General features: G+C 36.3%; 1 protein-coding gene across 1 annotated transcript; it reads left to right on the top strand.

Annotated features, from left to right (window-relative positions):
- Positions 1-1834: 1834 nt before the first annotated feature.
- sec13 (SEC13 homolog, nuclear pore and COPII coat complex component) lies at positions 1835-13496 on the top strand. The gene is given in 9 exon segments (NM_001200593.1): positions 1835-1926; positions 3277-3321; positions 3443-3558; positions 4778-4929; positions 5045-5178; positions 5350-5483; positions 5664-5784; positions 6969-7115; positions 12996-13496. Coding segments are annotated over 9 exon segments (963 nt in total). The 5' UTR covers positions 1835-1923; the 3' UTR covers positions 13107-13496.
- Positions 13497-14862: the final 1366 nt, after the last annotated feature.

Genomic DNA, 14862 nt, shown 5'->3' with positions numbered 1-14862 from the left:
CATTAACACAACTGTTTTTCTAATTTTATATATATATATATATATATATATATATATATATATATATATATATATATATATATATATATATAAAAAGATATGAACATGTTTGTGATATATAAAAATATGAACATGTTTGTGCTTGTGCATCACTGTCGTGCTTCTGTGCTACACAAGCACCACTTTGCAAAGTTTACAGGTTTACAAAAATTTCAAAAATTTAGGAGCACAGTCAAAAATTTAGGAGCGTGGTTGAAATTTAGTTTGTTTTTTAGTTTTTTAGAGATGGTAACATTAATGTGCCACAATATAACAAACAAGTACGCATGAGAAAACTTGAGCTTGTCAAATATGACAGAATTTACGAACATAGTGTGAGCCATAACACATCAATTTACCTTCTAATAAACTAACCGTAATATTTTCAGTTAATTTTACAGGCTGTATTCAAAAAAACAACAACCGTTAACCTGTTCCACCTTGTAAACAAATACAATAAACCTCAATGTTCAGTCTTTGAAGTCTGCTCCTCTTAAATATATTTAAAGCTACACTATTAGACATTTTCCACTGTCATGGTTCTGGGCTGGAGTCAGTTCTCGAACCGCTCTGTGTATAGTGTGTATATATCTGAATAATCTCATATAGAATGTGATTGGGTGAGTTCATTTACCCGTCAGATGCAAAGCGCTTTAGTTTGATGGTGTTCATTACTGATGCGCCGATCAGGATTTTTACAGCCGATACCGATCCAGATACCAATCTTTTTTTGTTTAAGCTTTAATCAGGAGGTCTGTCATAAACAATTAAATGTAAGCTCTCTGCTCATGGTCACTGTTAATTTAATTAAAATAATGGCAATGAAAAATACTGTTGATTATTTGATAAATAAACAAGCATAAAATATTAATTTTTAAATATTTTAAACAATAAAGAATCCTAATTAAAAGTAGACTAACACAAAAAATATCCATAATAGGAAAAAAGCTTATAGCCTTCTAAGGAAATAGCGAACTAAGCTTAATGTCAAATTGATATTAAGTGCAACCCATAGTAAATAAACATCATTTAATTTATCATTTTATTTATATTTTATGAAGTTATTATAATATCTATTTTTTTTATATTAAATGATTTATTTATAACTAAGCACATTTTCTGTCTTTACATTTTATTAGTTTTATTTTTGTTTGTTTATCAGTTGTTCCTTTTAGATGGGTTCCCCCAGTACAGTATTGGCACATCTGCTGATAATATTGAGTTATTTTGAGGGAATAAATCAAAACAAGGAAACTGGCTTTGACCTTTCTAATGATATCTGGCAACCCTGACTTTAAATGAAGTGAATGCGCTGTCTTTTAGTGTTCTGAAGAGAGTGAAGGAGAGCGGTAGTGTACTGTATGTTTACAGACCGAACAGTTGCTACTCTTGATTATGATTGGTGAGGAATTATTTAATAAAGGAGTTTGAATTAAAACCCACCTTGTAACATTATTATTAATTTACCGCTGTCTCTACACAAGCAGGTCGCAGGTCATTTTGCTGGATCAATAAAAGATGGCGGTTTGAGAGAAGCAGATGATGTACAGAGTTACTCTCGTCATCATAATGGCATCAAATTATTTGTTACATTCATGCTGTATATTTGGACGTAATGTGGCGCAAAATTATCACACGTTTTAACGCGGTACGTTGAGAGTTTGGAGAGTGCATATGCCATTTTGCGCCAAGTTCTCGAATTGCAGCAAAGCGGAACCAATTTGTGGGACTATTTTCCTTTCTACTTGTTCCACCCGGCGCCTTTTCACAGCTGAAATCTCCTCGTCACTCGGCGGTCCCGTTGCCACGTCGAAAACACAAGCAGCGTTTAATTGGATGCCTTCAGCAGTGGCTGTTTTGTTAAACAAACCCTAATATCTAGACATGGTAAGTGAAACATTACTAGCTGTTTGGTATTTGATTAGACAAGGATTACTTTAGAAGTTTTCAAATATATATTTACTTTAGAATGCTTTTTTAATTTGCTAACCGCTGGCTAGTTACCGTTAGCTTATAGTGACCGGCTTCCTTAGACTTCTAGTTGTTAGTAAGTTGCTAGTAAGTTGCTTTGCTGAATAGCCAAAAGAAATCATACTTACGAGTTAAACTAATTCAAACGAACAGGTAGAGAGAGCTAGTTCTGGAAGTTGAGCTAGAACTGTTTGCTAGGTTTTATTATCGTCAGTCTGAAGGTGTAGTTTCCTGTTTATATTAGCTAGGTAGTCAGTTAGCTAACCTTATGTTAATTTAAATTGAATAAAATCTAAACATCAGCCAACGTTTACCTAAAATAACTTTGAACTCAATAGTGAAAGTTCTTCTTCTTCTTCTTCTTCTTCTTTTTAATTTAAACAAACACAATTTGCGTTAATTGTTATATTCTTCTATATCACACCCCACAGTTGAATCTTCAGTTGGTCAGCTCTGATAGTAGTTCAGCTACAAGACAAATCACAGGTTTATATTAATGCGCTCTTAGTAATAAGTTACCGTTTCTATGACTGTTTACATGGACAGCAGTAATCTAATTACTGACCGTATTCTGAATAAGACAATATTCTGTTAAGGTGTGTACATGTCTGTAAAGCACTCCGATAATGGGACTAAAATAGGAATAGTTCACGTCATCATTCGATTTGTGTTTACTTCGAGTATGACTTTAGCCGGATAATCAGAAATTGCTGTTCACATGGTAGTTTCGTAATCAGAGTATTGTCTTAATATTGGAATATTGTTGTCCATGTAAACAATACTGTATAATAACAACGTACATGGGGACTTGTATGAGGGATGCGCCACATAAACAGATTAAAACAGTGTGTATATTTATGATATTGTAAAGTTTTCTGTGAGGCAACATTTATTTATTATTGATGGAAGGAGTCTCCATTACAAAGCTTGAAAGGAGCTTTCTAACTGTCAGCGGTAAAGTGATAACTTGTTTCACAGATATTCCACAACAATAAAAGTAACTATAAGCAGATGAAATGTATTATGTGACATTCTTTAATAGATTTTAAAAAAGGTTATTTTGGGCAAATTGCAGTGACATAAGAGGTGTGCTTATATCCTTTTGAGATGTGCTGTTATTGTAAAATAATCAATACACGTACTCCATTGTGTTTTGTTCCTTACTTGTTGGGATTCATTTTGATTGATCTCGGATTTGACTTTTTTGGGGGGCAACCTTTATCAGTTCTACCTTCTTCCCTCCTTTGAGCTCTGTTTATCTTTCAGGTGTCTGTCATTAACACCGTGGATACCTCCCATGAGGATATGATTGTACGTATATTTGCTGACTAATTTGATTTAATGTTGAGTGACCTGGATTTTGAAGTTTGTGCTTAATGCATCCAGATTCTTTCTTTACAAACTCCTGTTTTTTCTTCTTCTTTTTTTAAAGCATGATGCTCAGATGGACTACTACGGCACGAGACTGGCGACCTGCTCCTCCGATCGATCTGTGAAGATCTTTGATGTTAAGAATGGTGGTCAGATTCTTGTGGCAGACCTGAGGGGGTAGGGGAAGTCTTACTTTTAAAATTTACTGTAAATTTACAAGTGGTTGATATAACAGTATGCTCTTTTTTTTTAAATGCATATCATGTATTGACTGTTCCTCCAGTTCACTGGTCAAGTGTTTCTAAATCTATAATAATGTTACTTTTTGTGTATATTAGAAAAATAAAACTTAATGGCGTGCAGTGGATCTAGTAAGTTTCTAAGCCCCAGCCAGAACAGAGCTGTGCAGCCCTGTGTTGTTTTTTTTTTCTTTTCCATGTAGCGTAGTTCCAACAGAATTGGTCAGTAGAAGAGGTTGACTGATAGTGGATTTTACTGATACTCGTAACTAAGTCAGGCAGTCCCTGCCTATAACTGATTAATCAACCAATAGATTTTAAAACTGATACCGAATGAATACATAAAACTCAAAGTAAAATATTGCTGAGCTTTATTACAAAAATAAAAAGTACTGACTGTACCATGAAAATGTACAGTACTTTTTAAAATTAAATATGTAAATGTTAATACGTTAACAATTAATAAATAAAGTAAATAAAAGATATACATCCAAACCGAACCAAAACGTAACACTCCAAATAAAAATAGAGACATCCAAAATGAATTAAAAAAAAAAAACACTTCAAATTACACAACAAAATTTGCCAGTGGTCATTTTTATTTCACCTCTAGAGGCCACTCTTGTATTGTATGATGAGAGCGGCCCTTTCTCAGCCGCTCAGGCAATGGACGCAACCGGGAAAACTATCGGTGTGGATGTTTTGGAATTCCAGCAATCGTTTATCGGTGCCAGTTAATTGGTAAAACCGATCAATTGGTCAACCTGTAGTCAGTAGGGGGAGGAGGAGGCCGATCAGTGTTTATCTGGTAATAGGGAGTTGCCTTTGCTGTAGCATTTGAAGGAGAACATTGAGAATGGGAGCTGCTTGTGCAGCTTGACAGTACCCATTACATAGAAACCTTGAAAACCTGAAAAAAAAACCCTCTTTGCTGCATACATGAGCTTACAGACACCCCAAGTTGGTTTTTCTACCTTGGCTCCCGGCAACGGATGGCTGTGGCATTGCTGGGGTTTGAACCAGTGATCTCCCAACAACATGGCTAATCTTGAGGATAGAATCCAACACCTCTGTTATTCTGAAATTTCACGGCATCCAGCAGGAACTAGAAGTGTATGCCTAATCTGACCAAAGAATTTTGTAATTCTCTCATGCAGACATGAAGGTCCAGTGTGGCAAGTGGCTTGGGCACATCCCACCTACGGCAACATCCTGGCCTCGTGCTCCTACGACAGAAAAGTGATCATCTGGAAAGAAGAAAACGGGACGTGGGATAAGATGTACAAGTACACGGGCCACAACTCCTCGGGTACCTTGTATTGATTAGACAGATTTAAAATGAGATTTAATGTGTGCTGTATACCGAGTGACTGTTAGGTTAATGGATTGATGCATTGTGTTGAAATGTATTTTCTCTCTTGTAGTGAACTCTATTTGCTGGGGACCCTATGACTTCGGTTTAATTCTGGCCTGCGGAAGCTCTGATGGTGCCATCTCGATTCTGACCTACACTGGTGATGGGCAGTGGGACATCAAGAAGATCAACAATGCCCACACTGTAAATGCAGTTTAGAAGACTTATCTCATCCCCAGGCCTACATAAATATGTGACACTGTTCTGGCTCGTTCTTTAGTACTTGCTAATAATTCTGAGTACAAGTGGTAATTTTTTTTATTCCTTGTTATGGCAAAAGGAGAGTTCAACATTTCTCTGTGTCTTTCCTGCCAGATTGGCTGCAATGCAGTGAGCTGGGCTCCAGCTGTTGTTCCAGGCAGCCTCATAGACCAGCCCACAGGACAGAAACCCAACTATGTGAAGAGATTTGTCTCTGGAGGTTGTGACAACTTGGTCAAGCTTTGGAAGTAAGTAATTGGCTTCTTGTTGTGATTACTTTTTATGCAGCAGCAAACCTGACTTGAGCACAGTTAAAGCTGCAGATGTTTTCTAGCTGTAGGACTGCATCATATGGATAAAATAGTATATTGCATTTGTATTACTACATGCTCCATTTGAGATATACCTTCAACAAACTGTTGATACAGAGAGGAGGATGGTCAGTGGAAGGAGGACCAGAAGCTGGAGGCCCACAGTGACTGGGTGAGAGATGTAGGCTGGGCTCCATCTATCGGTCTACCTACCAGCACAATTGCCAGCTGCTCTCAGGTAATTCCTCCATTTTCTTACCATATGAAACCTTAATAGTAAAATTCTCACTCCCAAATGTGGTGTGTACTAGAGGTTTAAAATATATTACTGTTCCATAATCTAAGTTAATGTTAATCCAATGTTTGAGCATGTATTTAAAGTTTCATTTAGTCACGTTGTAAAATGCATTTTTATCCGGTTTGCTCAGATTTGTGTTTATTTATTTATTTTAAGCCCAACACACATGCTAACTTGGGGTTCAAAAACTTTTTGGACAAGTGATCCCAAATGGAATTTATACATTTTCTGCGACCCCAAGCCTTGATCACCCTACATTATTAAAATGTTCAGATTTATAGTTTAGGACTAGTGTAGCATTTTATCATTGTATCATGTCAGTAGCATGTGTGTAAGAAAGGTAGGGTTGGGCAATATCACAAAAATATCATACAGCGATACTTGAGAGCATTTCTATGATGCACGATGCGTATCACAATATATAAAATTTAGCCAACAAACTGTCAGCAAAACAGTAGTATAATAAATAAATAAACAGTTAAACCGAGTTTGACTTTTCTTTAATGCCCACAAAGAAGATTTAAGTTAAAACAAATGACATCAAATCAACAGCATCCATTTAGTACCATTTAATTTTAAGTGATTAAAAACGTAAAAAAAAAAAAAATACATCAGTATACAAAAGGATATCTCAGAAAAGTGTATTGCATAATCATTTATCACAATATCGATATGATGTCGATATATCGGCCAGCCCTAAAGAAAGTTGACTAAAAAATAAAGGAATATTCTTTGCAATGATTTAGCAGTCAAGTGGGATGGATGAAGTTCTTATACAGTTTCAAGTATTGAGATGTTATCACAATCATCAAATGACAAACTTACTAAGACTTGCCTGCATTGTACAACTGATTTTAACAGGCTGATACATTCTCATGCTATTCTAAATAATGAAAAAAATATATATTTCTACAAGTTGAATTGACCCTGACCATGAAGCCAAGAAGAGATAAAACAGGTAGAGACATAACCGATGAATGACTGGATTATAGGATTAGTGTTAAAGCCTAAAGCAAGTGAAAAAAGCAATCTATGTCAGGGTATTAAAAGAAGTGTGAAGGTGTTGATAAATATATTTATTTAGCGAACTGATAAGCTGGAATGCTCTCTCGTTCTCTCTGCAGGATGGTCGCGTATTCATCTGGACATGTGATGATCCCTCCGGAAACACCTGGACCGCTAAACTCCTGCACAAATTCAACGATGTAGTTTGGCACGTCAGCTGGTCCATCACGGGCAACATCCTGGCCGTGTCCGGAGGAGACAACAAGGTACATGTCCATGTGTGTAGACGTCTAAAGAATAATAGGTGACACACTTTATGATTTTTTTAACAAATTTATTTTGCCAAAATGTAGGTAGGTTCTTGTTATGTTACTCGGTGTAATAGAGAGATACAGACTTGGTGGTACTTTGTAGAAAAGACGTTTCCTTATCATGTAGAAAAGACATTTTATCGCAAAGGAGTCAAAGAAGGAGACACTAAATTGCTGTTAGTTATACATGAGCGTTTCTTGTGATGAGCTGCAACCTAAACTGTGACTCCACATGGCCTCTTCGGAACAAAGCCAGTAGATAGTAATATAACAATAAATCACTGAGAACATGACAGTGAAAAATGAGACATGTATTCTGAAATCCTCCTTGTGCCTCCAACTCCATTTACTGTATACCTGGCTGTTTAATGCGTTAGTCCTACAGTAGCAATGTCAGTAAATGCTGATGCGTTCTCGTATGTCAACAGTTCCCTCGCTTTGGTGAACAGATGTTTTCTCTTTCAAGGCTATGCGAAGAGTGATGCCTTATGAATATTTATAGATTCTTTATGAGAGTAAACATGTAGGAATGTCCCTAGGCCATTTATGTAGTTTCATCAGCATTTAAAAATGTATTTAACAATTAATATTCAGAGTAGGTTATTTTTGATTTGTTTAAAGTATTTATTAAGCTTGATGGCCCATTAAAAATGTTAGTTAAAATGCAGTGCTGTTAAATTCAAATCTGATTGGTCAGAAGGCGTTGGTAATTTTTCAATTACTGTGGCTGTGACTAGTGTCAGGTGCAATTCAAATCATAGGTTTATATTAATGACCTAGTTCTAATAGCGTTTCTGTAGTAAGAGCTAATACACAGAGACTTATATGGTAGATGCGCCTATCTAAGGTCTAAGCTTTATGATAAACAAATTAAAAGTGTGTTCAAGCATTTTTATATATATATATATATATATATATATATATATATATATAGATATATAGATAGATATATAGATATATAGATATAAAAAATATAAATATAAACGGTTGTGGAAGGTGTATACTGTGTAGAGGTCGACTGATTTTTCCGATACCAATAACTAAGTTGGTCGGTACCTGCCGATAACAGGTTAATCAACCGATAGTTTTTAAAATTGATACTGAATGAATACACAGCACTCGAAGTAAAATATTTCTGAACATTATTTAAAAAATAAGCAGTACTGAATGTATCATGAAAATGTACTATACTTTTTAAAAAAATATATATTTTTCAATTATTAATTAACGCTATTGATAAATATTAAAGTAAATAAAATATATACATCCAAACTTGGACCAAAAGGCAACATAAATAAAAATAGAGACTTCCAAAATGAAAAAAAAAAACACTTCAAGAAACACAAAATTTGTCAGTGGTAGTTTTTATTTCGCCTCTAGAGAGGCCACTCTCATACTGTATAATAACAACATACCCTTTTTCAGCCACTCCGTGGACGGACGCATCCGGGAGAAACTGTGTGGATTTTTGCTGATAACCGATTTCTGGATCAATTGGTTATCAGTGCCGATTAATAGTCAAAGCCGATTGGTCGGTCGACCTCTACTACAGTATCAAACAATACATTTTCTGCCACATGAGAGTCTTCAGGGCAGATGATGTTTCTCAGTAACAAGTTTTCATGAGAGAAAACTTCATGAGAGGCTGGGGAGGGAATGACAGAAACTGGTCTCACAGACATTCCTAAACATTAAATATAACTAAAAAATGTCAATGCAGTAGGTGATCAATTGTAACATAAGAGAAAGGAAACACTTGGGATGTGCTGTTACAGGAAAATAATCAATATAACACTAACTCTGATTTACATCAGGCTGTATTACACCACCCACTGTTGATTATCTTTCGTATAACAGCACTCCCGTCATGTTTTATTCCTTACTCCTTTGTCGTAGAAAGAAGGAAGCAAGGTCATTTATATGATTGAGAGCTGAGTAACAGTATTGCTTGATTGTATTTAAAAACAAGTTTAAGGGGAAAAAAGTTAACAGCCATTTATACTGCCCTACACTAATATTAGCACCTTTGGTAAATATGAGCAGAAAAGGCTGTGAAAAGTTGTATTTATTGTTTAACCTTTTCATATTTTGTAAAAAACATTCACAAAAATGCTCTTCTGTCATGGATATCAAACAATTGCAAACACAACACAGGTTTATATAAAATATATTTGATAAATATAGTTGTGCAACAATTATTGTCACCCCTATAAATTCATATGAGAAAAATATATTTGAAGTATATTCCCATTGATATTTTACAAATTTTTTAGTACACCTGGATGACTAGGAACAGGAAATTGTTCAAGCTTGACTTCCTGTTTCGCAGGGGTATAAATATGAGGTAACACATGGGGCAAATTCCCTGAGTCATTCATAACAGTGGGTTAGACCAAGGAATATAGCTGTGATGTGCAGCTAAAGGTTGTTGAGCTTCACAAAATGGGAAGTGGCTATAAGAAAATAGCACAAGCATTGAAAATGTCCATTTCCACCATCAGGGCAATAATTAAGAAGTTCCAGTCAACTGGAAATGTTCTGAATCAACCTGTAATTGGATGTATTTCTATATTGTCTCAATGCACTGTGAAGAGGATGGTTCGAGTGGCCAAAAAAATCTCCAAGGATCACAGCTGGAGAATGGAAAAGCCATATGGAAAAGTTCCTCATATCCGAAGTTAAATATGGTGGTGGCTCTTTAATGTTTTGGGGCTGTTTTTCTGCTAGAGGACCTGGAACTTAAGATGCATGGCATCATGGACTCTATCAAATATCAACAGATATTAAATGAAAACCTGACTGCCTCTGCCAGAAAGCTTAAAATGGGCTGTGGTTGGATCTTCCAGCAGGACAATGATCCAAAACATACATCAAAATCAACACAAAAATGGTTTACTGATCACAAAATCAAGGTCCTGCCATGGCCATCCCAGTCCACTGACTTGAAACCCATAGAAAACCTGCAGGGTGAACTGAAGAGAAGAGTCCACCGACATGCACCTCAAAATGTGAAGGATCTTGAGAGATTCTGTATGGAGGAATGGTCTCAGATCCCTTGCCATGTATTCTCCAACCTCATCAGGCAATATAGGAGACTCAGAACTGTTATCTTGGCAAAGGGAGGTATTGACTAAAAGGGTGCCAATAATTGTTGCACACCTGTATTTAATGAAGATATTTCTTTTTTTTTGCATAAACCTGTTTTGTTTTGTATAGTAACTCTCAATTCTGATACTTTAAGGTACAGGGGTTAATGACTACATTTATTTTACCCGAGGAGGCTGTCAGATCGCCTCCGGCTGATTTCATTTAGATGATAGCTCATGAATAACTCTGCTCTTTCAGCGAGAGGTCCTCGCTGATAAGTTCCAGGCAATTTGGTAAACATTTCATTCAGATGTTTGTAATGCATTAAATATTAGAGGGTGTCCCAAAAGTCTCCATATATAGGGGACTATGTTTGTCAGCACCACGTCGGTTGTGCCTTCGTCAGTGGATGTTCGTGGACTTCCACTTCTAGGTTGGTCCTCTGCACTTCCAGTCTTTTTGAATCTGTTAATAAGTTTGGCGACAGTGTCGTGTGTGTGATGTGCTTGCAGTGTTTTCTGTTCAAGTCCGTAGCAACTTTGCAACAGCTTCCTGATCCAGCCATGAGAATGATTTCAGTGTCAAAGGCATTTATATAGGCTATGAAAAAATATCACATTTTAGTATCACAAATATCACAAAGTATAACTTTTTTTGGAATACACTGTGCTAAAAAGTGTTAATTTCCTCAATGTGTGGAGACTTTTGGGACATTATTATTAACAGCAACAACAATATTATTATTATTATTATTATTATTATTATATAATTGCTATTATTGTATTTTAAAAAACACAAATTAAAATTTCTTTACAGGGATACAATAAAATATTTAAATATTAAAAAAAAAAACAGTTCAAGAAAATACAAACAGGCTTGAATAAAAATGTAATTAACTACAGTATGGAAGTGGGGGGTGCAAACATTAGTCTGGATCTTTGTTTGATGACCTGAAATCAAGAAAGCATCAAACTATTTTATGGAGTGTAGTCTGGGGCAGTCCTTTAGAATTAATAATATAATCTTAAAATCAGTTTTAAAATGATCAGGAAGCCTGTGAGGAAATTAAAGGTGTGATCTTTTATTCTGGTATGTATCTGGATTCTGGCAGCTTCATTCTGTTGGTTAGAGATGCTGTTCTTGAGTCGGCCACACGAGGACGTTAATGTGATCTAATCTAGTTATTACACAAGCATGTGACATTTCCTGGCTGTCAGTAACTGGGAGAAAAGTCCCAGTCCATTGGTATATTACAAACATTACTAATGTGATTTTAAGATGAGGTTAGTGTAAGAAATTACTCCTCTAAGTAATAGTTTCTGCATTATTTCATTTAGTAAATTTTGTGCACATCTGGTCAGACTTTTCTCAGAAGTGGTTTTATATTTTTAGCTCAAGAAAGAAAGAAACAGATGTTCATATTCAGCACCTTAAAAAGGTTTTTAGTTTATAGCCATCTTCTGTTTTGCACCAAATATGCTTTTTCTGAATGGGGTTTACTGCTAATTAACATAGCCCCGGTTCCTGAAGAGCAACAGATGTGAGCAAAGCAGCGGAGGTAGTGAAGTATGTCTGCCTAATCATGATGTTTGGTGCACTCAGACCGAGCGTTAAGGCGTACTCGGATGTTCTGAAGTCTGAGTTATACACATACAGAATAACACACATCTCAGACAAAATTTATCTGAAAGATTTAGGATGCTTAAGATTTTTGCGCAGCATTGTATGTGACATATTTAAGTTTAGGAAATTGCAGTGGTCTGTTTATTAAAACCAGATGATTGGTCCAAAATCTTGATGCTTAGGGTATGTCTACATTTATCTGGATCGATTTGAAAACACATCTTTTTATCAACCCTTTGGCCTTCCGTCCACCCTGAGACAGTGTTTTTGTCCAACGAAAACTTTGCTTTTTTCCTAAAACACTCTCTGAAGTGGATAAATTTGGGATAAATGTCGTGTTGTAATGTGGACTGAGAAAGTGGATAAATTCAAAAACGAAGATGTATTTCTCGTCGTGTGACAGTCCTGTGACCCATTCATCTCAAAACAAACAAGATGGTGGATGATGTTGCACAGTGGTTGTTGTGCCTGCTATCCAGTTTGATAGCATTGTTAAAGGTGCATGTCTCTTTGTACAGCTTTCAGATTGTATTTTTAAATAAACGCCTGACGGTAATGATGCAGGTCAAAACTTCTTACGTTTTTACGCATGTACAGTATAGGGATGTAAGCTTTTTCAGACGTTTCAGTGCAGTTTATGGAAAACGTTTGAAAATGCCAATGTAGGCAGAGAGCATTTTATCCGGATCTGTCCGGCTTAATGTAGATGTAGCCGTAGCTGCTTTTGGTGTTTTGTTGGTGTTAAGTCTCGTGCTTATAGGTTGCCAAAAAACTTTGAGGCATTCAAAGTTAGCTCTGTTGTTGTTTTTTCTTTCTTTCTTTCTTTCTTGATCAGAACAGCAGTTTTTGAATAGTGTCATTCTTGGGTGAAAAAGTGCTACCATTTGACAATCATAATTTATTGTCTAACATGTATTGTTAACAATTTCATGAGTGTATCTTGTTTGGTATTTGGTCAACAAGCATATTCGTGTAACCAGAAGCCTGAAAATATGATTCTGTCTTCATGGCTTAAACAGAATATGAACCCGCATATTGTAGAAGAGTACTTTATAATCAAAGCACATTATTTTGACTGATAAGGTGACCTTTAGGCTGATGATGTTTGTCGTCTTTCTTTCCCAGGTGACCCTGTGGAAGGAGTCTGTGGGCGGACAGTGGGCTTGCATTAGCGATGTGAATAAAGGCCAAGGGGCCGTGACCTCCATCACAGACGGCCAGCAGAACGAGCAGTGAGACGGAACCTAGTGTAGTTGGGTTCACACAGACAGACAAGCTCATTAAGCCTCAGAGACTTTCTTAAACCAATGACCTGTCATTCCCCCAACAACCAGTAAATCCAGATGGCCAGAACAGTTTGAACTACATTTCAGTCAATTTCTGAAGTCCTTCAAAAGTTTTTCAAAGGTAATATGTTCACTACGATTGATTGCTCGCAGCCATGTTTGAGATTCAGGATTTTCTGATGCGTCCTTTGAAAGTAGATTTAATAAGCGTTGTGATTGATGATCTGAAGATTCAAAATCCAAATCTTGTATTTAATATAGTAAGTGGAATGGCTAATGATATTTTGTTTGAAATTCACTCACAGTGCCACTGGATTAATAAATAAACTTTTATATGTAATTATACACTTTAATTTTGATTTTTTTTTAAATGCGACAATTTTTTTTTCAGTGTAACCTCCATTTAAAAAAAAAATTGAAACGCACAAACTGCTGTAGCTGAAGGATCTTGAAAAGTAAAAAGTGGTTTAAATAACAGCCTAGTTAATTTTTCTAATTTTATCTGCTCCTACACAGGCAGGGTTGCCTTTTTTGTACAAGTCACAGACCTAATCACGTTCAAAGCTTAAAGACTGTTCGGAAAATGCCGATTATCCCCTTGAGCACTGGTCATGTGTTTTGAACAACAGGTGAAAGCATTTGTAACACCAATCACCAGCATGCCATGCTTTTCACTCAGTGTTTTTATTATGGTGTTGAGTGATGCATTTCCCTAGAGCAGGAGTTTATGTGGAAGTCCAGTGCAGGTTGGTGAATTTCCTGCATTAAAACACGTAATTCAACACATCAGTTTTTGTGGTTGCGTCCTTCATGCCCGGCCTGCAGAGTGAGCAACAAGGAGGAACCCACAGATTCGTTCCAGACAGACAAACTTGCATCAGAAATGCAAATCAATTTCATTTGTATAGCTCATTTAACAATAGATATTTTCACAAAGCTGTTTAACAGAAATAAGAATATAGATTTAGATCCCTAATGAGCAAGACAATGGCACGGAAAAATTCCCTGAGATGACGTGGGGAAGAAACCTCGCAAGGATCTTCACTATGAGCAAAGCACATGAGTACATTCACGATTACGGCAGCAGTTCGTCAGGACAAATCTAAAGTATATAGAGGTGACTTTGCACTGAAGCAAGAGTGAGTCTTCAGCATTAACTGTTTTTGGGAAGTCCAAGACTTTAGGCTATTCATGTGGGACCATCCACAGCAGCAGAGTTTTCCATCATGCAATGAACAAGCAATGAGATATAGCCCAGTAGAAAATCACCAAACTATACTAGATCCCTGCACATTCAGCACCACAGTTTGCCTCCTCGGCAGTACATCAACTTGAACCCCCAGTGACCCTAGAGTGTGCTACAAGTTTAAAAACAAATTCCCTGTAGCTTTTTGTGGTGTATGTCCTGCAGCTACTCCCAAATCTGCCCAAATGGGACACACACCACCCTCAAATGTTATTACATTGCTCCTAATCCTGAGAGAGTATCTTTGCTATGTTTGACAAAAATGGAAGCTACACAAATCTGCTCATCATCCATCACAAAAACCAAACAACTTTCAACGCACAAGTCACAGAAGGTTGCTGAAGTCATCTTATAGATATTCAGGAGAAAAAAATAAGCAGTTAAATATACCAAACTTTAACTATATTGGTGCCAGGAAAAAAAATCCCAATTTCAGATTCGTACAGTTTAGCTGTTTGTT

This window comes from Ictalurus punctatus, chromosome 21 (genome assembly GCF_001660625.3).
Source record: "Ictalurus punctatus breed USDA103 chromosome 21, Coco_2.0, whole genome shotgun sequence".
NCBI lineage: Eukaryota > Metazoa > Chordata > Actinopteri > Siluriformes > Ictaluridae > Ictalurus > Ictalurus punctatus.
Note: the sequence above shows the minus strand (reverse complement) of the source record. Positions and strands in the feature narration are given on the sequence as shown.